The sequence below is a fragment of the Cryptomeria japonica genome, chromosome 10 (assembly GCF_030272615.1).
Source record: "Cryptomeria japonica chromosome 10, Sugi_1.0, whole genome shotgun sequence".
NCBI classification, from domain to species: Eukaryota; Viridiplantae; Streptophyta; class Pinopsida; order Cupressales; family Cupressaceae; genus Cryptomeria; species Cryptomeria japonica.
This window is the reverse complement of record NC_081414.1, coordinates 630,194,862-630,222,030: the sequence shown is the minus strand read 5'-3', so window position 1 is coordinate 630,222,030 and position 27,169 is coordinate 630,194,862. Positions and strand designations below refer to the sequence as shown.

Genomic DNA, 27,169 nt, shown 5'->3' with positions numbered 1-27,169 from the left:
AGGTTTACTAAGATCAATTTCAACACAGATACGCACAAAGGTCATTACCTTTCTCCCCAGGGTTTGCATTGAAGATCCCACTGGCTTCCCAAGCAGTGCGACAAGCATTCGTAGCACATCCTCCCGACAACATTCCACTGGAAAATGTGGTAAACGAACCCACACTGGAACCCTATTCAGGAGCTCCTTTGAAGGGTTAAACCCCGCATGCCAAGGTTTGATGAACAATCCCACCTAGTTGTAAAAATATGGGCCTCCTTCAAAAACCCTATTGCGATCCTCCATGCAGTTGAAAGTAACCATGAAGTAGTTGTTTGCTAGCAACATAATCTCCATTTCCCCTTCTGGTGCCCAAGTCCTCTGCGCCCAGTTTTCCAAAAACTGCAAAGAAACCCTCATTCCCAAAAGCTTGCAATATAGCGAGTGTTTTGAAAAGTATTCAACATCTTCAACTATCATCTCGGGAGGAATAACCAGCCTCGACCTCTCACTGCATCTCTCCAAACAACCATTAATCTTCATAATGCGAGAGCTACCAACACTACCAGACCTTGATTTTGAGAAAAAAATATTATTGTTAAAAGTCTTCATACTATGGGATGGGGATTTTGAGCCCACTGCAGCATGAAAATCCATGACGGGAGGTACCTTCGATGCCTCACCACCAATAATTGACATTGGATCTCAAAAAAAAGGAACCCACACCCTAAAGGGGCACACTAGAAGGCACGACACCCAAGACCCCACCCCTCCCAAACACCACCGAGAGGTAGAGCCAACCATAGCCCCTTGCCCCACTGGAAACCCTCGGCTTGCAGAAAAAGTTGAACCCCAACCGCGCACAACAAACACCCCTCCCGTAGACCACTGCTCCACCCCCCACACCCTTGTCCGCTCCCTGCCCTGCATAGTCCTCCACTGCCCTCCCCTGACGTACCTACAAGCACTTCCGCCCCACGAGCTAGGGCATCGATGCCCTAACTCGACAACCAACATTCCCCCTGCACGGACGATGCCATCCTATAAAGTAATCCGTATGATATTTTAAATTAATATAATATAAATTATTAAATATATTTTAAAGTATTATTTATATTAAATAAAACTGCATATTTGTATTTATTATTATTTTATGTTTTTAATGTTTATGGAACCATTTTGGCTTTCTCTAATACTTTAACTATATATTTATATTTACTATGTTTTTTATTAATAAAGCAGTTAGAACAAGGGCACTGACCCTTTACATAACAAAACTATTAAAAATCATAGTGTAGAAACAACACTATAACAACAATTAACAGTAACTATCAGTAAAAAGGAACCAAGTCTTTAGAAATAAGAAACAATAGCAGATAACAAAAAACAAACTATAGGGGTGCCTTGCGCACCCCAGTGGCATCCATGACACTATTCCGTTCTTTGGATATGAACTTGTAGAGGTCCCTAGCCTCTTGCTTGTCCTCCTCAGTGTCCGTAGAACGTTCTCTCAGTAGAGAGAGGGTGAGCGCGGAGCTGTGTAATACCTGCACATGGAATTTGTTAAGGCCCACCATTTGGGCTTCCCAAGCCTCCATCTTATTCTTGAGCTGGTTGACATCATCCTTGATAGTCTTCAAATCAAGCATAGGGTTGAGGTTTTCAATTCTTTGCGTGATGTCCAACACATCCGTGCTCAACTTTTCCATTTGTTGAAGAGTAGGGACACCTTGGGGGTTCTCAGCAGCCATGTCATCTGTAGTCTCTTCGGTCTCTTTGGGCACATCACCAGCAAGGGAGTTATCACTATCATTAACCAGGCCCATCAGGGGGATTGATTGCATCACTTGTTCAACCATTTTAACTTCGGGTCCAAGTTACCAGAGTCTAGGGCTTTGCTATCGAAAATTTCCATGCCCATAAGACCCTCAGTGCCCGTGTTCATAGGAGTCGTATCCTTAACATCAATGGGGTCCTGGGTTTGCATTTCAGAGTTACCCATGTCAGCGGCAACATCAGTGGTCGAAACCATGGGGTCCCTAGTCATATTCACATCCGCAACATCCCTATCAAGGCCCCCCATAGTGGTAATAGGGTCCTCTTCCTCCTTGTCCCCAATGGGGTCCTCCTCGGAGTCCAGATTCTCGATCATCGGGGTCTTCTTTTTGCGGCTTTTGGAAGCTAATCTGGAGGATCTCCTTTTCACCTCAAAATCAGGGGAAGGATTGTCGTTCTCAACATCCTCAGAGGAAGAATTGTCATCAAAGACAATGTGTTTGCGTTTAGCAGGGGTTTTACCTTTTCCCTTGGACAGGGAGTGAGAAGCACTAGGAGAGGCAGATAGAGTTAAACTGGGGGAGACCGCCGATAAGGAAATTGCCGAGGCGTAAGCAGGCAGGGACATGGTGGCCATAGCAAAGCCCTCATGGGGATAGTGGAAGATTTTAGGGAAAGCCCTCATGAGTTTTACTATGTTATATATTTAATGTTTGCGGAGTAATGTTGACTAAAAGTGCTGTAAACTTAGTTTCAATTTGTAAATATTCAAGCGAACATGTATCTTCCAATTGAAAGAAGATCAAATGTTCAAATATTCTTTTCACAACTTCCAAAACTAGTATACCTATATTTAAAAAATATATGTAAAATATGCCGAGAGATATCTTATAATAGAAGATAATCACCTGTAAAATAAATGTTCTTCTAGTGGCGAGGGTTCTATTTTATTTGGAGTAATAAAATAACACCTCCACAAAAGTTGAAATATGACATATTTCATGCATTTATCTGTCATTTGCATGTCAAATTGTTTCAAAAATGGATTTTTGTTTATGAAAATTTTGATGTCATTGTAGATGCCTCTCGACATAATCAATAGAAAATAAGTATGTTCAAATACACATAAATTAATGATCTTAACACCACTACCCATTATATACTCTCTCTATCTCTATCTCCTTACCTCTTTATATCTCCTATCTCTATCTCCTTACCTTCTCTCTCTCTCACTCTTCCACCTCTATCTCTCCCTTTTTCTATCCCTCTCACTTCCTCAACTTGATTATCTTTCCCATTTAGAGGTTTTCTTTTAATTGAGTTTGGATAAGTTATTACTTATCTATTGAAACCTTTGTTGCACAAACATCATTATGATCAAAATTATGAATTTTGGTTTTACTGTATTTTAGTATTGTTAGACAAATTTACAAAAAAATTAAATTAAATATAATACAACAATTTTATTTTATTATTTTTGAATATTTATTTATTCATCTCCAATTCTTTTTATACAGAAACCTACAATGTCATAATATATTTCAAATTATTTTATTACTAATAATAACTCTTCTCCCCCTCCTCGTTGTCCAACAATACCAGAGAAGACTGGCCACTCAACATGATCCTACTACTCCATAGGTGGTAAAGCAGACTCCGAGGCAATATAATAGTAGGAGGGGGTAGTATTTTTTAGAAACAATAACAATTCTTGAAAAAATGAATAACAAATTCCATAATCACTAGTAGCGAATCGTAAGAAACACTCTATTTCAAATTATTTTATTACTAATAATAATTCTACAATTTTACACATAAATAAATATTTTTTTAATAAAGAAACCGTCATACCACTTGTTTTCTGTTTTGGAGTCTAAACTAACGAGGAACCTACTAATATCTAATCTCCAAGGTAGGCCTCACTTCGAAAATTATCCTAATTTACGTGTTTTGGAAGAATGATAGAGTTCCCGGTTTATAACTTCACCGGCTAGAGGTAAAGTATATTTACCTAAATCCCAGAGGTTGCAAGCTGGAAATCAAATTTATTTTTTCGGTCAGCCAATTAGATTCGTAAACCAGAAATACTACTGGAAGCATTTATTGACTGTTGAAATATATTCAGTAGTAAGAAATCATCTATGTAAAACTTTCATTATCGGCTTTAGCCGATTCCGTCCTGAATTTCATTACGTTCTAATGTCCGCCATTCCAGATGAGATATGGATGCAGATAATGGACATCGGCGTACAACGCAACATCTTAAATTATAGAGACCTATCATCACTTGCAATCTCTTCGCGAAGGCTTTGCAGACTAAGCAATCACAGCTTCCTCTGGGAATTGCTGTGGACGAAAGACTTTCCTTCTGATTCTATTCCAGAATCTCTTACTAAGGATTTGAAGTCTCTTTACAAACAAAAGTAAGTGCAAATTCAAGATATTTTTTACTCTTTTGGGTTACTATTTGAAATAAGATATTTTTTGCTCTGTTGGGTTACTATTTGAAATAACACTTCGGTGCCTAATGATTACCTGTAAAGGCTATTAGGTTTTAAACTGCATGAATAAATTGGTAAGAGGTTTTGCAGTGAAGTGCTTGTTTATAAACCCTTATTTAGAATTTCTAGATGACGCGTTTCCTTCGGGTCGGAAAAGAATAATTGAAATTGGGTAGGAAATTGAATTGCATACGCCATATAACTGATTTTTTAGAATTGCATGACGATTTGGAATTGCAATTAGGGTTGACAATGTCACTTATAGGGTTTTTTGCTTTTAATGGTATGGACTTGAATACAACGTTTTTTTTGGGCAAGATAAATCTAGAGCGAATTTTATGAGCCACCTCTAACGCTGTGTGGGGTAAACCTGATGCACAATTTGAAGATTTGTAAATTTGGGTTGAATAGTACTTCCAAGATTTGTAAACCCTACTTGAACCAAGATTTTAGTACTTGTTAACAAAACTCGAATTGCATTGATAAGGTTTGTAATCATGGATCACTTACAATGTACCCTGTAGCTGACATATCACAACCTCAATACATGTTTATCAGATCCATTGTGTGCTTTATCTCAGTGACGGGGTTTTGAACATTGGTCATAATTTTACAAGTTGTCACCTTTCCATTTACACCATAACTCCTTTGATATTTTAATCCTATGTGTTTTTGGCGATCTTCTTTCCCCCCAAAATGGGGATCACACAGTACATTTATTTTGCAAGCAGGTCAAACCGCTGAAATTTTGACATTGACAAGCAAGATAGAAGGAATTGGAAATGTTTGAAACTTCTAAAATCCCTAATACATGTTATAGGAACGCTTTGAAAACAGTGCTGAGATTTTCCTGAAACTTATTCAAATCTGAGTTCAGGCAATGGAAACTTGATAAATCTTGACAACAGATGGAAAATTTTGGGATTTTTTTCAATCTACTGGAATCTATTCTATTTCTTCTTTAGTAAACTTTCAAAGTATCCATGATGGAGGTTTGCTCTCAGGAATTCAGAGATTGAGTACTATCTTGTGGTCTACAAGTGGGGAACTGTTACTTATTCTCAACAGGTATAGTCAGGTTTGCTCTCAGGAATTCAGAGATTGAGTACAATCTTGTGGTCTACAAGTGGGGAACTGTTACTTATTCTCAACAGGTATAGTCAACTAAACTTTGGAGCCCTTTGCTCTAAAACAAACAGATGGGATATGTTCTGTCATAAATCAAAGTTTCAGGTGACTTTATTTTATTTTAATAAAATACTTTTCTGGTAAAAATTTCCAAAAACTTTTACTCCACTTTATTAACATCAACTTGTTGGTTACTAAAAAAGTAATAGTATTTGGAGTTTGCATTTAAATTAATAAAAAGAATGTAAGCACATGAACATATGGCATTTGTTGGGTTTAATATAGCAGCAATAGACTAATAAAACAAAGTAGGTTTAAACTTTTATGCCAACAAAAGAAGTCCAGCCACATTCCTGTGGAATAATGACTCAAAATATTCTGTTCTTCTATTGATTTCTCTGTTTTTCCATTGGTTTCTCCTCTCGGCTTCTCTAACAACGCTCTGCACAATGTCATGCTTTCCCCCAAAAAACAACTCCACTTTTTCGGCACTTTTCATGCCCTCATTTGTTTCATGGAAGACAACGCACTGGAACTAAATATCACCATAAACTACCGTCCACTCCATGCAAATGCTTAATGATCAGCAAAAGACTCCAAAATTCCAGCATTAGGTCGGCCTCATCTGACATAATCCCCATGAAAACTCAAAATGCTTATTTACAACTCCTCATAGTTCCTTTTCAAAAGGAAACCCAAGTAAATTTCATATGGAGTTATATGCATTCAATGATCCATTTGAGGTTAACAAAAATTATTCAAAGCTTACCTTTCCACTATCATGACACTCTTGGGCTAACATTTCATTTAATCATCTTCCTTTTATGATTTATATTAAACAATTTAACTTTCAATATAATCTTTTAAATAGGATTGGGTCAAAGTAACAAGAGGAGTCTTCTAAGTCCAGAATTGCATCAAAAACCTTTTCAAACCAACAACTAATTGTGTATCCACATAGAACACTGATTCATTAGCAAAGACGAGGAAAACTAAACATAGGCTTGCACATCAAGCATACTAAACTAATAACAATAGATCACTTTAAAAGCAACAATGAACCACATAATGACTTTATGCAATGAAATATCCTACTTAAAATCAGATTTATATGCTCAGAAAAATAACATATAATTCCAGATTTTCTCTTCAAGTTGCTCACAGCCTCTAAAGCATACCAGAACAGAAAAAATTACAGGTTTAGAATAATAATTGTATTCAACAGTATTTCCAATTATCACAGTATAAATCCTGGTTCTTTATAGATCTCAAGAACATAATTGATTAAGGAGGCAGATTGACATTAACTATGCTCAGATCCTCAAATACACTTCAAATCATAGACTGACATAAATTCAGATCCAAGTGGGATCATATCTACTTACAGGCCATTGATTATACACATCTGATACATTTTATATATACTTTTTCCAAGTTGATAGCCGTATTCTGAAGGGTGGACCAATTATGGATGGGGCGCCATGGAAGTGGTGCATCCAACCACAACTATTTTCTCTATGTCAGTCGGATCTGATAAACTCCAGGAATACGCGACTGGAAATGTCTGCTTTCTTGCTTGAACCCACCACTGCCAATGTTGCAGCACTTTGCAGCCATGTAGCTCCTGTAAGATGCACCCAGAATGTAAGGAAATAATAGTATATGTGTGTGTGCACGTGCGCGCTTTCTTGCTTGAACCCACCACTGCTGATGTTGCAGCACTTTGCAGCCACCTCCTTATCTGTGTAGCTCCTGTAAGATGCAGCAACCAAAATGGAAGGAAATAATAGTAATAAGCTATAGTAATAATAGTATTAAAAGATTTTATAATATTATATATATTAATATGCGTGTGTGTGTGTGTACATACATACATACATACATACATAAATACACACACACACACACAATCAAATTCACTATTAAGCAATTTCCTTTGATAGTCATATTAGGAATTTGTGGGGAATGTATGCAAACCATAGTCTCAAGGGGAGATTCCCTTGTATTGCGAGAGCATGGGTAGGGCTTAGTCCATCCATTGTGGGTTAGTGTATTTGAGGGGAAACCTCAAGCCCAAGGGAACTCATTTGCCCTTTGGCCCATGGCGTATGGCAGGGTCAGAAGCCGACTCCATCCCTCAAGCTACCTTGGAGATATCACACCCTCCTTGATGAAGCCGAGGAGCTTTCATTTGCCTCCCAGCCCATGAATGCTGCATCTCAAGGTGGCGTGCTTGATAAGATGCATGAGGATTGCCTTCCTCAACAAGCCTGGGAGTGCTCATTTGCCTCCTGGCCCACGAGCCTACAACTTGGGGTGGTGTAACTGCTGCAGGGTAGGACAACTCTCTAACTGCTCATGACTTGAAAGGTTGAAAACACCTTCCTATTTGCAATTCATTCCATTTGGATTCCAAATAGACTATTTCAAGGAGACTACGACTAGTTTGCAACTTTACAGTTATAAAATTCACATAATATAACCATCCTACATTATTTATTCATAAATCACAATATACATCTTTTATATTATATGCGTTAATTAATTATTCTAATTTAAAGCCGGAATAATAGATATATTCTATTAATCTTTTAAATTCCTTTCCTTTACTTTATTTACTTATTTTTTTTATGCTGATCTCTTTATCTGCTATTTCTGCCTTAATTCCAGATCAGACTTACTTTCTTTATTGGATGCCAATATTACTATAGCACGGACATATAAAATATGCCTTTAATTCTATTGTATTGGTAGGTTTACTTTGATCTAATCTGCTTCTATAATATAAATATTTTCTGTTCTTACTCAGTTCTGATCCTTAATTTTTTTCTTCCTTATTTTCGTGATCATTCCATCTTTGATCCTTCATGGATGTCCTACTTCAAATGAATTCTTCTCGCTTTTATATCTTCCAATATGAGGGAGAAGTCATGCCTCTTCATTATCTCTGCCGTTTCGAAAGAGTCACAACTCTTGAACCTTAATATATTTTAATAATTGTTTATTCTAGGAAATCGGTGTCTTGAAGTATTTTCTTTATTTAATTTAATGATCATTCTTTCCCTTAGATTAATATTAAATAACTCTCTTATTTAAACTGCTGTTATTTTTAAGTCAGCTGTCTGGAGTAATGTCTAAAGGCTGCGATTGATTTAATCAATAATGCTGCGATTCGATTTAATCAATAATGCTGCGATTCGATTTAATCAATAATGCTGCAACTTCTCATTTTGGCTGGGACATGACATTGGAGATTGCTTGTCCTCAAGCAATCCACACCTGCATGACAAAACTGAATGCCAGGATCCCATATCAACCTCAGACTCTCTGCTTTTCCACCCCACTGCGTCACTTTGATATAAACATCGTTCACCCAAACTCCATCAACATTCTTATCAATCTTGGAACAAGGAAGTGTGAATTTTTCTTGATCTTCCATATAATCAGAGAGTATAATCATAGGAGTTTCTAGATAATGCTACAATTCTTCTTTGTGGCACTCAAACCCAAACACACCAATCAACACAACATCACATCTAATTTGTTGCATAGTATTGCATGGACCAACTGTTCTCATATATTGCAAGTCGTCATTGCCAAATGCAATTATCTCCATACCTAAAGTTTGGGTTGATGTTGCCTGGGCATTAGTCTTTCTTGTCATTGAGGAGTCCTCCTGTTTGACATCTTGAGGTTCTGATCTCTCTTTTTGCTCTACAACCATTACCTCATCCTTGACCTCCTCTTGTGCTTCTGTATTCTTTATCCTTTCAGGTTCCACCTTTGCTGCTTCTGACTGTTCTTCCTCCTCTTGAGTAATGCATTGAGGCATGGTCCTTTGCAATGGATCATGGTGGTCTTCTGTTATCCCCATCAAATTCTCAAAAAGAGGAAAATATATTTTTTGTTGCATATCTTCAATATTTTCAATAAGGTCATTGTATATCTCATAACAAGAAATCACATGATCTATTATGACAGGGTCTTTCTCACTCATTATTTGCCATTTCCTTTGTGAATTCTTTCTTATTAGTTCTTCATAGTTTGGAAAGGAGAGAGCTGGCTTCAATCGTTCCAACTGATGCATATATTTTTTCATATCTTTTAGCAGTTTCTGCAACTTGAGATTTATAGTAAGTTACCATTGTAGTCTCTTCTCCACCCTTGCCATAAAGACTCATTGCAAGATATCTCTTAAGGGATGCCATGACCATTTTCCTCTTCAATCTGGTGATTCACAGGCTGGCAGGATTCCAGCTCTGATACCACTGAAATATCCCACTTAAAATTTTCAGATTTTTATGCTCACAAATAACAGAAAATTCCAGATTTCTCTTCAAGTTGCTCACAGCCTCTTAAAGTATACCAGAACAATTTTTTTACAGATTTAGAATAATAACTGTCTTCAACGGTATTTCCAATCATCACAGTATAAACCCCTGTTCTTTATGAACCTCAAGAACATAATTGATTAAGGGCAGATTGACATCATTAACTGTGCTCAGATCCTCAAATACTCTTTAAATCATAGACCGACATAAATTCCTCAAATATACTTCAAATCATAGACTGACAAGTCTGACATAAATTCAGATCTGAGCAGGATCATATCTACTTACAGGCCATTGATTATACACATCTGATACAATTCGTATCTACTTTCTCCAGTTTGATATCTGCACTCGGAAGGGTGGACCAATTATGGATAGGGTGCCTTGGAAGTGGCACATCCACACAATGATTTCTTCTATGCTGATCGGATTTGATAAACTCTAGGAATACATGATTCTGGAAATGTTTGCTTTCTTGCTTGAACACACCACTGCTGATGTCATAGCACTTTGCAGCCCCTCCTTATCTCTGTAGCTCTTGTAAGATGCAGCACCCACAATTGAAGGAAATAGTAGTAATAAGCTGTAGAAAGTGAATAGGTAGGGTAATCGTCCCACCTATGAGAGTTACTGAGATTTTCGCTCCAGCAACAACAACATTCGTTTAATGCCTTGCAAATAAAATCCTTCCTCTCTTAGCTTCCAAAACCAACCCATATTAATATCAATTCTTCCTAAGGTCGGCCTTAGGGAATTAACTGCCCCCAAACACATTAGGGCAGGTTGGCCATACAACAATGCACATTTTTAATGATTATCATTGCCATAGTCGGCTCCCAACAATTATTTAATAATTTATGTGTTTAAAATATGGTGGTTGACCTTCTGTTAAAATTGGGGTCATTACATGCAACTATTCGAAGGCAACAAAAACTTCATTCACAAGCTCACGATTCTGGAGTTGTCATAACCTGGCCATAAAGCCCATTGTTATCTGCCCAGGAGCAAGAGGAAAAATATAATAAAAGAGGAAATAAGTAAAAGAGCATGAGATTGGCAATTTGTTAAGGGATGTTTATCTTAAAACAAGCATTGTTTCCCAGCAGCCACAAGTTAGGAAGAGACAATAATTAAATTGAAGGGGCGCCTCTCTATAGAGTGGGACATTCTTAGCAAAAGTTGTCACCATACGCCTCCCTTTAGGGATATATAAGCCAGATCTTCACTTGGAGAAAGGAATCGATCAGATCAGAGAGTTTTAGATATAAATTGCATTCAGAAATAAAGCAGCCATTTATATTTAGCAGGATAACTGGTATGGAATATAATTAAGTCTTTTATTTAATCTCTTATATGAATTATTGATTTATTCATTTGATTAACTTGACAATCCACCAAGGAGTTAGAACTAATAATCATAGAAGAAATAGTCTGCAAAAAATCGCGATTATACCCAATTAACCCTGAATCCTGGAGCTAGCCGATTTATTCCCCGAAAAAATCGTTGACCCAATTTTCAATGATTTTTTGCATTTAAATCATGTTAAAAACCCCAATAAATGTCAAAAAAAATGAAAAAATCATTGTAAAAACTTGCAAATCCCTAGAAAAACTCATGAACTAATGAATTGCTTAGAAATAGGGTTTGATCCTGAAAAATAAATTGAATGAATGATTCAATAATCGGATAATGTATTCAACAATATACAAGCGTATATATAGAGATTACAAGACGGCGTTCTAAATTAAGAACAAGTCGTTTAAAGTGAACTGTCAAAAAGCTAAATGCTAAATAAAGCTTAAAAGCTAATTAACTAAAAAGAAAAAGCTAAATGCTAAATAAAGCTTAAAAGCTATTTAACTAAAAAGCTAAATGACCATTAAACAAGGAACTAAATATAGGTGACTAAAATATAATTAAATATTCTAATACTCTCCCTTAATGGTCATTCTATCTACTAACTACCCTACAGAAGACACTGCAGGTCTTTTGATCACAAACGAAAAGAACACTCTGCTATGGTGGAGACCCTTCCTGGATCTGAAAAGTGTTAATGACCAAGAATACCAAAATCCATCCAACTTGACGTTGGGTAACCAAACTGAAACCTGAAACCATAATTTTGAGGAAAAATCTGTAAACCCTCCAAAACTGAAGATACAAATCATCATTTTTGTGGAAAAAAATGGTAAAAACCCTTGAAATAATTTTTGTGGAAAAAATTGAGCAAAACCCTGAAACATTGCATGGCAAGACCCAAAACACCACGTGGTAAGACACCAAACGTCACACGGTAAAACATCAAACATCATGCAAGAAAACACCAGACAACATCAGGTGGTAAAATACCAGACATCACGTGGTAAAACAACACTCCTTGATTTTTGAGGAAAAATCAAGCAAAACCCTCCCATGATTTTTTTATGGCGAAAAATCAGAAAACCCACGCAAGCTTTGCAGATGACAGATAATATTTTTTAAGGAAAAAATTCTAAACCTTGCGAATAATTTTTGAGGAAAAAAATGCGAAAACCCTCCCATGATTTTTTGTGGAAAAAATTAGTAAACCGGTAGACAATTTTTCAGGAAAAAATTGTGAAAACCATGGGACTTGTAAGACAAGGTCTGGCCTAAATTGATTTGATAAAGGTAACGATATTCAGATATCGTGAACATGCACTGTTTCCAGGTGTTGTGGCAGCTGTTGAACTTTTGACTGTGTTCCAACATGATGTTGGTCAAAGATGCCATCGCAAAAATGGAGGTTGAACAAGGTCAACCTAGTGAAAGCATGAGACAGAAGAATTTGATTAAAAAATCAGAATAGAAGTAGCTGCGCTAAAAATCTGAAACCCTGGAGTGGAATTCTGGCATGAAATTTGAGGCATAGAAAACGAGGCACCCAGAAAAATACGAGACCAACCTAAGAAAGCTCTCGAAAAACCCACCAAGAATCTAAAAACAAAATGCAAATCCGACGGCTCAAAAATCAAGGCATGGAAAACGATGCACCAAAAAAAATTTGACGATGACCCAATTGAGGTCTCAAAAAACCCACCAAGAATCTGCAACCAAAATAAAATTTCGACTTGAACTGAAGGGTCAAAACCTTAGTCGAAAATTGCAGAAACCCCAGGAAAATTTTCAATCTGCAAAAAATAACCTCCAAGTTGCAGGCCTGAAAATCTTCAGAACCTTAAAAAAAAACATGAACTGCTGCCCATCACAAAGAAATTCGCCCACGAACTAGAAACCCTCGAAAAGCCTTCAAAAAAGCAAAATCCTTTTTTTATAAAAAAACAATAAAAAAATCTGGAAAATATTCCAGAAAGAAGGCCATGAATTTTTATTAAAAAATTCACCAAACTTTAAAGAATCCCATCGACCCGCTTTGATACCATGAAAAATAAATTGAATGAATGATTCAATAATCGGATAATGTATTCAACAATATACAAGCGTATATATAGAGATTACAAGACGACGTTCTAAATTAAGAACAAGTCCTTTAAAGTGAACTACCAAAAAGCTAAACGCTAAATAAAGCTTAAAAGCTAATTAACTAAAAAGCTAAATGACCATTAAACAAGGAACTAAATATAGGTGACTAAAATATAATTAAATATTCTAATAGATCCAAGACGGAATTAGAGTCAATGTTGAATCAACGTTGAAAAAGTTTACAATTTTGTCCATTTTTGGGGGGTTCATCATTCCCCACATTACACTTGTTCAAACCCACAAGCTCAACGACTCAACAAAGGCAAAAAGCCCGCGAGCTCAATGGCCCAGTAGGGGTTTGAACCTTGGTGGCTGCCTCACCAATGGAGTGTTTCTACCACAACACTAAAAGTCCGAAGACTTATAATATATATAGATGTTATATGATTTTTAATTTATAATTGATATAGTTAATTTTTCCTCAAAAAAAGACGTACAACTCATTATGTGAGAAATATATCCAAAGTTCTCCACGAAATAAATCTGAATGACAACAAACAAGCTTACATAGTTGTAATAAAAGAGCCTCCAAAACACAATCATTAAAATGTCTCTACCTAAAATAGTAGTTGCAAGCTATGTATTGTATTGCCAAAACCAATGGCTTGCTAATCTTTGAATATTACCTCATATAAAAGACTTACCAATTGCCATCAGGGGATATAAAGCTTTGCAACTATGGAATATGATTTGATAAGCTTTCTCAAATATTGAACTACCCCTAGAAAACCCCCTGCCTCAATCACAATGAAAGTCTTGGATCACTTCAAAATGGCTTCCACTTTTACTAAATTCCTAACAATAGCTGGATCTCTGTCTGATAAATTTTGATCTCAGCAACTTCATAGACGTAGCTAATCTTTGATCTCAGACTTAGACAACTATTTGGTGTATTTGGTGACTGCCCTTTTAAAAAGTTAAATGAGTATTGCCTATGTAATCAGCAATATGAATATAAACAACAAAATCCTATTTTCTACAATTTTTTACAATTTTTTAAAATCCAATTTTTTACCCTTTTCTTTCAAAAAATCTTTTACTTTTGGTTTGCCGACTTTTTCCCCAAATGATTTTTGTTGCTATGATATAAAGCATTGCAATTGTGGAATATGATCTGATAAGCTTTCTAAAATATTGAATTAACCCTACAAAACTCCTTGCCTCAATCACAATGAAATGCTTGGATCACTTCAAAATGGCTTCCAATTTTACTATTTGTCTGTTAATTTTTGATCTTAGTTACTTCATAGACTTAGCTAATATTTGATCTCAGACTTAGACAACTATTTGGTGTATTTGGTGACTGCCCTCTTAAAAAGTTAACTGTATATTTGCCTACGTAATCAGCAATATGAATATAAATAACAAAAAAATATTTTCTACAATTCATGGATTAAACTCTATTTTATTCTATTTATATCTCTATGCTGTAGAAATGCCCTTAAGTTTTTAAAAAAAAATAGTTTCTCTCTTTTTCTACAATTCTTTATGTTTTTTAAATCTGATTTTTTCCCAATTTTTCCCCCTTTTTCCAAAAAATCTTATACTTTTGGTTTGCCAATTTTTTCCCCAAATGATTTTTGCTACTATGCAATAATCATTCATCAGATTTAATAGAGCAATCTTATTAGAAATGGGCAAGGAAACACACTAGGGATGCAGGAGTACGGATCCTACCCATTAAGTGGACACCTGTTGATTTGATTACTTGTGGGCCCCCATTGAGTTGGTTGCTTGTGGGCCAAGGGGCTGGATTGAGTTGGTTGCTTGTTCGACGCTCTTGGGCTTAATTGTGGAGGATAGTCTCCTGGCATCCTATGTTGTTTTCCCCTCATGTTTCTAATATGGTTGAGAAGCTATATCGTGCATGTCTACAGTAGGAAACTACATTATGATTGGCTTAATGTTAGTCAATCATTTTCCTAGATTCAACTACTATTGTTTAATTTAATGAAAGAATACTCTTGTGAATAAATTGTATTATTTTATTATTGTTTTTGGGCAAATTTCAGGTATATCCCATAAGGGGACATTAATCAAGTAGACCCCTACTTGCCTATGAGTGTATGCTTGACATACAATCAATTTCCACGTCTGTGCAAGTGTGTGTGGATTTTGGGAAGTTATATGGTACAACTGGTTCATAGTCACAATCTGCCTCCTCCCACATGATGCTATCCCACGACAAGTGAGGGGGAAACTCAAACCTGTAGCCACCTCATGACAACAAACAGTAATTAGTTTGAGACAACATTAAATGATTATAATCACAAATTGGTAATAGCAATTTAAAATGTCAGCTACATAAGATGTGAAATAACCAATTTCATCATATTATTCATCAATTATTCAAAAAATGACTAACATGTGCAAAACATTATGAACAACTTGATATTGGCTCAAAGCATGAATATTTTACAAAAACAACAAAATAATAAATGTTAGAATAACATATAGATTATAATGTCATCACATTTAATGCATCATATCTAAACATTGATAACACACGTATTTAACTAATTTATTTAAAACATTGAAGATTAGTAAATGAGAACTGGATGTGACAACATGCATGTGAGAAAGGTGCATGGCAAGCAAAGAGTGCATGGGCGGAGAAGAGCACATAGTTGGAGAAGTGCACATAGAGGAAGGTGGCATTTTTTACGAAATAATAAACCAAGCCAATGAGCAAGAAGCTATTGATGGTGAAGATCGATTACAAGTGCAAGAAGAGTAGAAGGAAGCAATGAACTTGAGGCAACTTTGTAGAAGCTTTGAACTTGAGGTAGTCTAAGAGAATGCAGACCCAAATATAGTTAGAAAGAATTACCAATCTAGAGGTAGTAAGGTAGATTGCTAAACCAAGGTAGACGTGTGTGACAGTTGTGAGAAACAAAGAAGATAAGAATGACAAATTTCCAAGGTGATTGGGGTAACAACAAAGCAATAGATGAAGAGACATGGTATTCTGAAATTCAAGATTTAGCTATAAAGGTTGAAGGAGAAGTCGCAATAGGTGTTTTTTTGGCCAATAGGGTTGCTTGGTAGCAAAATAATGAAGGTGGCTATTGCTAGATATTTAGGGATGAGTTGAATAGTCAACAAGATATTGGTCAAGTATTAATGTAGATAAGTTGAGAGGTTGATGAGGAACTGTCGAGGTTGCTATCTACCAAGGAACCAAACCATGAATGGGTAGGTTGTAGTTTTCGGTTACAGGTTCTTGTAGAGGGTGCAAAAGAGGTTAGGCCATAGGGCTAGACTTCAAAGTGAATAATGGATTGCAAGTTGAAGTATGATGGAAATGGCCACTATGTATGGAGCATGTGAATGGGAGCAAAAGAGCTTGTGTTTGTGTGTAAATTGGGCACAACATGGGGCAAAGAAACGTAACCGTGTAATTCCTTCCCAAGATTAAATAAAATCTATGTATTCCCATTCCACTATTCACTGCAAGAGTTCCCATTACGTGTATGTGTGTGTGAGTCCATGGGCTACATGCAAGTTCTTTCCAAAATGCAGAAACAAAATCAAATTCTCTCCAATCAACAAGTTTGCTGGTTTCGGTGGTGAAAGCCTTAGCTAGTTTATGGTGGTTTCACTTTAGAAATCACATTGAAGCTTCAATCAGAGTCTGTTGTTTTTTGTAGAGACTTTGAGGTTTGCTGATATATGTTGAAGTTTTGGTTTGATTAGTGTGTTGAGATGTTTGCAGAGTTTTGTTGTGATTTGAAGGGTGTTACAAACTTACGAGTATTCATTGTTGGGCTGTACAACTGGTGCTTTCTTGAAGATGCCCTAGCAGGGCCACACATTTTTTCATGCTTGTAGGGGTTTAATATGAGGCCGAATCCATCAAGAAAATTTGGGTTATTATCTCCATGGTTTGATGACTTGATTTGGGATGGTTTAGTTGTTGTTTGTTGCTGATATGAATTTTAGCAGATGGCTGTACCATTTGTAGGTTATACCTTTTGCCAGGTGTGAGTCTTTTTGGTTAGAATGCGTAGCTTTGGTAAGCCTATTTCAGTCCTTGAATGGCACCTAACCTTTGGGTATCATTTGCCACTGCTTTGGGGTTGGGCAAAGGCATGTAAGGAGAGTTTGGTATTTTTTACTGTGAATTGCCTCTATACTAGTGCTTCACTATTGCTGGGTATGACAAAGAACTCACTGCAGACCTGCTTGTATCTCTTGAAAGGTGTTTGAAGAGTATCCAAGTCAAATATTTTAGTGTTAATCCGTCATGGGTGTTTGGGATTGAGTTCCATGCTAGTTTAGAGCTTTACCGACCTTGCTGCAAGCTGATTGCCATGTGTTTGTGCCATTTGTCTCTGACTGTACAGGGCTGAAACTAGAAATCAGTCCTCTTCATGCAAAGTTCGTTAACAGCTGGGTGCTGGGCATGAAAGGAAGTGTAATTACATGAGACCTTGCTGTTATGACCTGCAGACCTACAACAGATGACCTGCAATAGTAATATTAGACAAATAAGACTTTACACCATGTTAACTTTAGTTAATATGGTTTTTTGTGTAACTAGGATAGGAAAATAAATAGGATTCGGATTGCCTTAAGGCATCATCCGAATCCTTATAGGGCAGGGCCCTATCTATTGTATTTATATGTAATGTGTAAAACCATTAAGGGCTGGACCTAACATGTAAAGGGGCGCATCTCTAGGTCCAACGTGTGGACCTATCTCCAACACACACATTTTGTGGCGTATAGTCTTATGTATTGATCATTAGGATGGTCTGGGCCCAAATGATTGTATTATTAAAAGGACACATCCCTTCTCCAAACGTGTGGTCCTATATCTTATTTTAGCACATCTCTATGTAGCATGGGCTCTTGTAACGTGGAAACTATATTGTTTAGGTCCCATGCTTATGGTGGCGTGTGGAACTAATATTATAGTGTTGGCCCCAAGGATGGATTGGGCCGACCCAAGATAGGTCTCACCTCTTGTATATATGCACAAGCATATCACTAGTTGTAAATGCAATCAAGCAATCCGAATATTAGACTATCAATGTGAAGACCCTATGCTCTGCAATAAAAGGTCAATGCGAATTCTGATCAAGGAATTAGCGAATTACTTCTGCCATCAGCATTTGCCATACATGCGATCTTGGACAGTGAATACATTGAAGAGGATAGCGAGTTCCTCTTGAAGGTCTACAAACACCATTAGGTCTGCAATCTTCAGTGAAGAACTACGAAGAGCTGGAAGCTGTATGCTGATGATATTCTTATATAAGAAAGAGATAAGTCTGCTATCTTTTGCTGTTACATTGTGCCCTAGCTGGGTTACGACTGTAACTCTAATTCTACCCTAGGTTGACAGTTATATCAGATAAGTAATCTGATCTTTATTGCCATTGTTTCTACAATTAATAAAAGGATCTAGATCTAATTTGTTGCTGGGTTTTTCCTTCAAGAGGGAGGTTTTCCCAGGGTATGTGTTGTGTCTTGTCTCTTTTGTATTCTTGCATTCACATTGTTCTCTGCAATCTGATCACTAAAGTTAACATGGTATCAGAGCCTAGGTTTGCATGTGCAATGATCAGATTTACAGCCTGGACTTCTGTGTGATGGCTAGGGTTTTCAGATGATTACTTGCACAGTCATGGTCCTTCATCTGCATCAATGGATTCCTCATCCTCTTAGCATCTTAGAACCTTCAAAGGTGACGAATCTCAATTTATTTCAAGGGAGATAGGTAAGTGAAGTTGTAGGTGAATTGAAGCTACCTTATTTTGATACTTGCTGTCATCCTTATATATTTCTGCTATCATATACCTGCTATCACTTATATATTCAATGTATTCATGGCTGAATAGTGATAGTGTATATATATGGATGTGTATTAACTATTAGGATCGGAGTATAGGTAAATGTCTTCTATCTATATGTCTGAATCTGTGTGTTGAGGGTTTGTAAGGGTTGGTGTTTTGTTTTACTATATCATGTCTCTAAGGTAACCTAATGTCTACTCTTGAAGATAATGTTTTCAGGTTATGTCTCTCTGAAGAAAGCATTCCTGCATGACCTGAGAAGCCCTACCTCAATCAGATCTTGTCATCGAACTAATTATGAAAGTCTACCTTTCATCTCTCTCTTTTAAGATGCTATGGGTCCACTTCGTAAGTAAGAATGAATCATCAGGTCCGTGAATTCCTTATTTAGATAGGGTTTTAGAGGGAGTCTTGATATCTTTTAATATATCATTTCATTCTTGGGTTCTAATCATTATGGTTTAATAGAGGAATTGATAATATATATCTAATGTATATTCCTTGTCTATGGCAAAATGTTTATTTATCATGATACTAACCTCGATACATTGGGCGTATCATCCACCCTCTGCGGAGTGCAAGGTGGTAGTGCTCGCCCACCCTCTGCGGAGTGCAAGGTGGCGGTTCTTTCTCACCCTCTGCGGAGTGCAAGGTGGCGGTTCTTTCCACCCTCTGCGGAGTGCAAGGTGGCAGTTCTTTCCACCCTCTGCGGAGTGCAAGGTGGCGGTTATTTCTCACCCTCTGCGGAGTGCAAGGTGGCGGTTATTTCTCACCCTCTGCGGAGTGCAAGGTGGCAGTTCTTTCCACCCTCTGCGGAGTGCAAGGTGGCGGTTATTTCTCACCCTCTGCGGAGTGCAAGGTGAGTTCACCCTCTGCGGTGTGCAAGGTGACAGGTTGTTCTTCTCAGTGAAGAAGCTTATGTATCCTCTGCGATTGTGCATGATTTATGTTGTATATATGTCTGAGTGATTATCCTGCAAGTGTGCATATGGAAAGGTCTCTTTCATCCTCTGTGGATGTGCATGATGAAAGATAATGGTGTTATATGCAGGTCCCCAGGAAAGTGTGAAGTTATGAAGAGTTGGCTTCTTCCTTTGCAGGCATTGCAAGGAGAACGTCATGGAAAGATTCATATTGTAATGTAATTGTGTGATCAGATCACAATGTGTATATTGTTTGTACTCTTAGGGCTGGGCCCTAAACCTTGTAAATGTTCTTGCCATGGGTTTGTCCATGTGAATTTGGTTATGTATTTACTTTCCTCCCTAGTTAAGAGGGAGTGTTGGTTTTTTGTGTAACTAGGATAGGAAAATAAATAGGATTCGGATTGCCTTAAGGCATCATCCGAATCCTTATAGGGCAGGGCACTATCTATTGTATTTATATGTAATGTGTAAAACCATTAAGGGCTGGACCTAACATGTAAATGGGCGCATCTCTAGGTCCAACGTGTGGACCTATCTCCAGAACACACATTTTGCGGCGTATAGTCTTATGTATTGATCATTTATGATGGGTGGGCCCAAATGATTGTATTATTAAAAGGACGCATCCCTTCTCCAAACGTGTGGTCCTATATCTTATTTTAGCACATCTCTATGTAGCATGGGCTCTTGTAACGTGGAAACTATATTGTTTAGGTCCCATGCTTATGGTGGCGTGTAGAACTAATATTATAGTGTTGGCCCCAAGGATGGATTGGGCCGACCCAATATAGGGCTCACCTCTTGTATATATGCACAAGCATATCACTAGTCGTAAATGCAATCAAGCAATCCGAATATTAGACAATCAATGTGAAGACCCTGTGCTCTGCAATAAAAGGTCAATGCGAATTCTGATCAAGGAATCAGCGAATTACTTCTGCCATCAGCATTTGCCATACATGCGATCTTGGACAGTGAATACATTGAAGAGGATAGCGAGTTCCTCTTGAAGGTCTACAAACACCATTAGGTCTGCAATCTTCAGTGAAGAACTACGAAGAGTTGGAAGCTGTATGCTGATGATATTCTTATATAAGAAAGAGATAAGTCTGCTATCTTCTGCTGTTACATTGTGCCCTAGCTGGGTTACGACTGTAACTCTAATTCTGCCCTAGGTTGACAGTTATATCAGATAAGTAATCTGATCTTTATTGCCATTGTATTCTACAATTAATAAAAGGATCTAGATCTGATTTGTTGCTGGGTTTTTCGTTCAAGAGGGAGGTTTTCCCAGGGTATGTGTTGTGTCTTGTCTCTTATGTATTCTTGCATTCACATTGTTCTCTGCAATCTGATCACTAAAGTTAACAGTAATTACATGAGACCTTGCTGTTATGACCTGCAGACCTACAACAGATGACCTGCAATAGTAATATTAGACAAATAAGACTTACACCTACTTGCTCCAAACTTTTGTTGGTGTTTTGATTAAGCTAGGTTCATTCTTATCCTAACATTAAGGATGGGAGGTGGTTTATGACTTGGTGAATAGTGGAAGTTATTGTTTTCATAGCTACCTTGGAGTGCAAAGGGTGATCAGCAGACTTGCACGGTTTTCCCGCTCTGTATCAGACCTCTAGTTCTTTGACTCTTCATCTATTTCAAGGTACTTTATGTTGGTCTTCATATGTCTATTCATTTCTTAAATTGGAATGCCAGTTTTAATGTTCATCCTATAGGAAACTTGTCACAGCAGATGTACAAATGTTGAAAATAATATCAATTTTATTTGACAGCAAACTGCAAAGTATCTTGTTTGCATTTATATTGCATGCTTCTTGTATAGTTCCATTGGCAAAAAGTCAAAATTTCCAGGGTGGTTATTGTAATTTTGTGCCCTAGATCAGTAATCAGATTTATGTCTTTTAATTATGCCCTAGTTTGTTAATCAGATTTGTAACATTTTAGTAAATCATAATTCAGTAAACTCAGAAATGAAAGAAGTAAACAAGAGACAAACACAAATACCTTGGGAAAACCTCCAAGGAGGAAAAAACCCAGCATTAAAGACCCATAGGTCAGATTATATATTCTCTCTTAATATCACAAATACAATACTTAGCTTCCTTTTCAGATCTGATCCCTTTTGTATGACAGATCTGCACTTATGAGCTCTTCAAGTCTGCACCAAAAAAGGGCCTATGCCCTCTTGGACAAGTTCGCACAATCCTAGACAAGTTCACACAATCCTTGTGTAAATTTGCACCTTTTACTTGCAGAGCTAATTCGCTGAATGCATGAATGAATAAATTGTATTTGCAAGATGACTTTATTTATATGAGTCCTTAGCCTTTATTAATATGCAAGTCGGCCTCCCTTCTTTTGGCGCCAATTTATTTATTGTGGCGTGGAGTATTTAGGGTGGCGTGGAAGTATAGGGCTGGGCTCAATCTTGGGGGCACGTTACCCCTTTAGGATAGGACCCAGTCCTAAGTGGGTTCGGATGTTGCCTCAAGGCAATCTGAACCCATATTTACCTAGTTACAAACAATAGTTATTACAGTTGCCATCTCTCTCTCTCTCTGGCCCTCCCCATTCTACTTCTCTCTCACACAATCTTCTTCTCCATCTTTCACTTTCAATTTATTTCTGTTTTTCTCTGATTATATATATTTCTTTCTCTATGTTTTTCATGAATTTGTTCATTTATTACTTCCTTTTAAAAATTTATCTGTCCTCCTTTCATTCCCTTCTTCTATTTCTCATCTTTCCTTTTTGTATGTGTTTTTTTTATTACTTTATTCTCTTGTTTTGTCTGTCTGTTTTTCTTCGTGTCTATATTTTCTTGTATCTCCATCTCTTTCCCTTTACTTTTTCTCTAATTATCTCTCTATTTCTTTTTTTCATTATTTCTCGTGTTTCTATTGCGTTCTCTTTATTCGTTTTATTTCTCTGTTTTTATGTATCTTTTGTGGATTTATACATTATTTATTTATTTCTCATTTTTTTATATTCATCCTTTCATTCTTTCTCTCTTTCTTTTTGTCTATTTATATCATTTATTTATTCTATCATTATTTTCTTCTCACTCCCTCTCTCTTTCTCTCTTTATTTTCTTTCATTATTTCTTTGTATCTTTATCTTTATTTCATTCTTTCTATTTTATCTCCGTCCTTTATCCCTTATCATTATCTCCTTTTTCTATCTTTATTTGGCCCTTTCTTTCTCTTATTCATTCTTTCTTGCGATTCTCTCTCTTTATTTTTTTCTTGCTTTATAGTCTACATTATTTCAATATTTATTCCACTCTTTTTCTCTCTATTTCGCTCTCCATTTTTCTCTATTTAACTGGCTTTCACTCTTTCTCTCTGCAGTTTTGAATTTTTCTGTTTATCTCTCTATTTCTATATATATATGTCTCTTTTTTGCCTTTCCTTTCTATATTTTTTTGCCATATGGTTGATTTTCTATTATTTCTTTCTTTCTAGTCATTTCTCTTTCTTTATTTCTATATTTTTTTTATTTCTTTTTTCATTCTCTATGTATTTATGTTTCATATTTCTTTTCTCCCTTTCTAGATTTAGATTTCTCTCTCCCTCTCTCTTTCTCTCTCTCTCCCTAAATTACTTTTTCTTTTTTCTTTCTATCACTTTTTCTTCGTTTTTCTCTCTCATTCTCGTTGATTATTTCTATTTGCCTTTCTAGTTTTATCCCTTATTTGATGAGTTTTTCTATTTTTATCACTTTTTCTTTGTTTTTCTCTCTCATTCTCGTTGATTATTTCTATTTGCCTTTCTAGTTTTATCCCTTATTTGATGAGTTTTTCTATTTTTATTTCTCTCATTCTCGTTGATTATTTCTATTTGCCTTTCTAGTTTTATCTCTCATTTGATGATTTTTTCTATTTTTATTTAGATTTCTCTCTCCCTCTCTCTTTCTCTCTCTCTCCCTAAATTACTATTTTTTTCTTTCTCACTTTTTCTTTGTTTTTCTCTCTCATTCTCGTTGATTATTTCTATTTGCCTTTCTAGTTTTATCCCTCATTTGATGATTTTTTCTATTTTTATTTCTCTCATTGTCGTTGATTATTTCTATTTGCCTTTCTAGTTTTATCTCTCATTTGATGATTTTTTCTATTTTTATTTCTCTCTATTCTTTGTTTTTATCTTGCATTTTTTTTCTTTCTCTTTCATCCATCCATCTTTTCTCTCTTTCCTATTAAATTTATTTCTTCATTTCTTTCTTTCACTTTTTTCATCTCTATAGTTCTTTCTATTTTTATTTTGTTCCTTTTTTTCTCTTTCTGTTAGAGTGTCTTTCTTTCTTTCTTTTCAATCCTTCTCTCTATTGCCATCTATTAAATTATATGTCTATCTATTTTTCTTTCATTCTTTCTCTTTCTCATATTCTTTCTTTGTATTTGTCTTCCCTTATCAGTTTTTTATTTTAAAATATTTTATCTTTCTGTCTTTCAACATTTGTTTCACCTTTAATCTTTTCATTGTTTCTCCTGTATGTCCTGGCCTTTTTTTAGTATTTATTTCTTTCCTACTTTACCTTTCCCTCTTTGTATTAATTTTTTTCCATTCTCTTTTCTCCTCTCTTTTTTTACTTTCTTTCTTTATTTCTTCTCCCTCACTATCTAAATTTTTCTCTATGCCTTTTCTTTCTTTCTTTTGTTGTTTCTGTTTGTCTCCTTTTTCTTTCATCTCTTTCTTCCACTCTTCTTCACATTGTCCATCTCTCTTTCTTTTGTTCATTGTATCTATTTTCTTTCACTATAGTCCATTCTCATTTTTTTCCTTTTATATTTCCTTCTTTCCCTCTTTTATATTTTGGTTCTCTTCCTCTCTTTTTGTCTCAGTGTCTTTCTTTCCTTTATTTATTTCCAGTCTTTCTCTTTATCACTATATATCTATATCTCTTTCGTTTTTACTTCTTTCTTTCTCTTGTTCTAGACACTAGACCCCTAGGACTCTAGAACCTAGACCATTGAACCATGGAACTTCAATCTTAGACACTAGAGCCTAGACCTTGTGAACCATGGATGTTCAATCTTAGATACTAGAGCCTAGACCTTGCTTTTAGACTGTTACACTAACATAGATGCCATACCCTCGATATTAGAACCCAGAACTTGGAACCTAGATCCTAGAACTTGAACTTTGGACCATTGGACCAAGAAACTTTTACCCAATACCTTGAACCTCAGGATCCAAGGCACAAGATGCTAGACTGTGGACATTGGATCGTGGATATTGGACCCTTAAAACCTAAATCTTGAACTCTACCCTAGCTCATGCAACCTAAACCCAAGAGCTAGGACCTTATATGCTAGACTTAGAACTTACACCCATAGGCTCTAGATCCCTGGACTAATACCCTCAACCTTGGATCTTTCTTTGTTTCCATAATTTGTTCTCACCTTTTCTCATTCTATCGCATGATATCTTTCTCTCTTTCTCTCTATATCTATCTATCAACATTTCCTTTTTTCTATGTTTTCTCCCTCTTCTCCTTTTTTCTTTCTTTTTCTTTTTCCTTTTATTGGTTCTGGGTTTGTCTATATTTGTTCTCACATTTTCCTTTAAATTATGCGTGTGTTTTCACACCTCTGGATCTTGAACATGTTTTATATACTTTTATATGAACATGTCTGCACCAATTCATTTCCAGGTTTTCTTGAAAATTGATGTTATATATTTCTGTTCCTCTTTTGTATGATAACTCTGATCAAGATTAAGATATAATATATAATATCTTTTGTATGAACATGTCTGCACCAATCTATTACCACCTTTCCTTGGAAATTGATGTTATCCATTTCTATTCCTGCTTCTGTTTCTGTTTCCATTTCCTTGTAAATTAGGCTTTATTTAAAACTTCCTTGCTATAGATGTGAGGGTGAATGTTAGTGTTGGAAAGACTGTTGGATGCAAGTTTGTTTGTAAGTCATTCTTTTGTGGTTTTCATTTAGACAAAGCATGTTTACATTATTGAGACCATGCCACAGGTTTGAAAGAGTAAAATCAACTAAAATTGCTGCTCATAAAAGGTCGGTTTTACGAGTTCAAAGTCAGGCACTCGTGCTTGAAAGAGAATGTAAGGATCTAGGAACCCTACTGAATGGAGAAAGGAGAAGACTGAACTCTACTTTGTCAGAGTTGAAAAATATTGAAAGGGCAAGGTAGGTTTTTAGTTTTTATTATTTTTGTTTTGTAGGTGTCAATCATCTACTTAAATAAGAAGAATCTATGCATCTTTAAATTTGTAATTATATATTGTTGTTCTTCTCTGCAGCCTAGACAAATGCCTTTTCGCTTTATTCTTTTTTGCTGCTTGTTAAGGAAATTCATAAAATTGCAATTCTAGACTATTCATAGTACATTAATTGTTTGAGCTTAACTGGAAATGTTACTCCTATGCCCAAGTAACATAAATTCATATTCGTAGAATGTGTGCCAAGTTAAATTCATTGAATTGGTATTCTTAATGCAGGCAATCATCTGTGGCATTAAAGATTTGGCAGCCAGAAATTATTCATACGAGGCAGCAGGATGTTGTTGAACAAACACCAGTTCGTACAGATTCTCGTATCCACTCACTGAAGATGGAGATAGCTGTGTGTAAAGAACGCATTGAAAGATTTAGCAGAAGCATTGTAAGATTTTTCATCTTCTGTTATTTAGTTAGTTTTTGAGAGGATATATTTAAATCTATTGCATGTGTTTTTCAGTTGCTAATAACTTGTGTAAAGTTAAACACTTGTTTGATGATTAAATGTGAGCAGTGTGAAAAGAATAGTTTGATGGAAAGAGTTAAAAGCAAGCTGGAGTCCTTGCAATACAAACCATTGCCAGAATCTTGTATATCACGCTTTCAGGGATCGCCAAAGAAGGCAAAAATTACGGATAAAAGGATAGAGAATGCTATCAAATCTGATTTTCGCTCTTTGGGAAACTGACATTACTTATCTTATTCAAATGGAGACATGAATCTCACAAGTGTTCAGTATATATTATAGATGAATTAATGGTTTTCTTAGTTGCCCTGCATGGTAAAGTTCTTCATCATATGCATTTGTTTTATGCACCTCAAATTTTATAGGTTGTGAAAACCTGCAATTGCTTTTTCTGTATAATATTATGCTTTTATATTTGCTGGTTATGCTTAAATTCACTTGGTATATTCTAGCTTAGGGAAGCTGAACATTTGAGACTACATT

At 36.1% G+C, this 27,169-nt stretch overlaps 1 protein-coding gene across 2 annotated transcripts; it reads left to right on the top strand.

Moving 5' to 3' along the window:
• The first annotated feature begins 3,643 nt into the window (after positions 1-3,643).
• On the top strand, positions 3,644-27,111 carry LOC131036166 (F-box protein SKIP24). 2 transcript variants are annotated; one of them, XM_057967985.1, is made up of 5 exons: positions 3,644-3,751; positions 3,971-4,178; positions 25,958-26,131; positions 26,443-26,605; positions 26,735-27,111. In XM_057967985.1, the coding sequence occupies exons 2-5, from the start codon at positions 3,982-3,984 to the stop codon at positions 26,906-26,908; spliced, it is 708 nt and encodes a 235-aa protein (XP_057823968.1). In that variant the 5' UTR covers positions 3,644-3,751; positions 3,971-3,981; the 3' UTR covers positions 26,909-27,111. The 2 variants fall into 2 exon arrangements, with proteins under 2 accessions (XP_057823968.1, XP_057823967.1); XM_057967984.2 differs by lacking the exon at positions 3,644-3,751 and having other exon boundaries at positions 3,772-4,178.
• Positions 27,112-27,169: the final 58 nt, after the last annotated feature.

Excerpts from the sequence above, each read along its gene's own strand:
- LOC131036166 (XM_057967984.2), top strand. The coding sequence starts at position 3,955 with ATGTCCGCCATTCCAGATGAGATATGGATGCAGATAATGGACATCGGC. Across the intron at positions 26,132-26,442 it reads AAAAATATTGAAAGGGCAAG|GCAATCATCTGTGGCATTAA; the intron begins GTAGGTTTTTAG and ends TTCTTAATGCAG. Across the intron at positions 26,606-26,734 it reads AAAGATTTAGCAGAAGCATT|TGTGAAAAGAATAGTTTGAT; the intron begins GTAAGATTTTTC and ends AAATGTGAGCAG.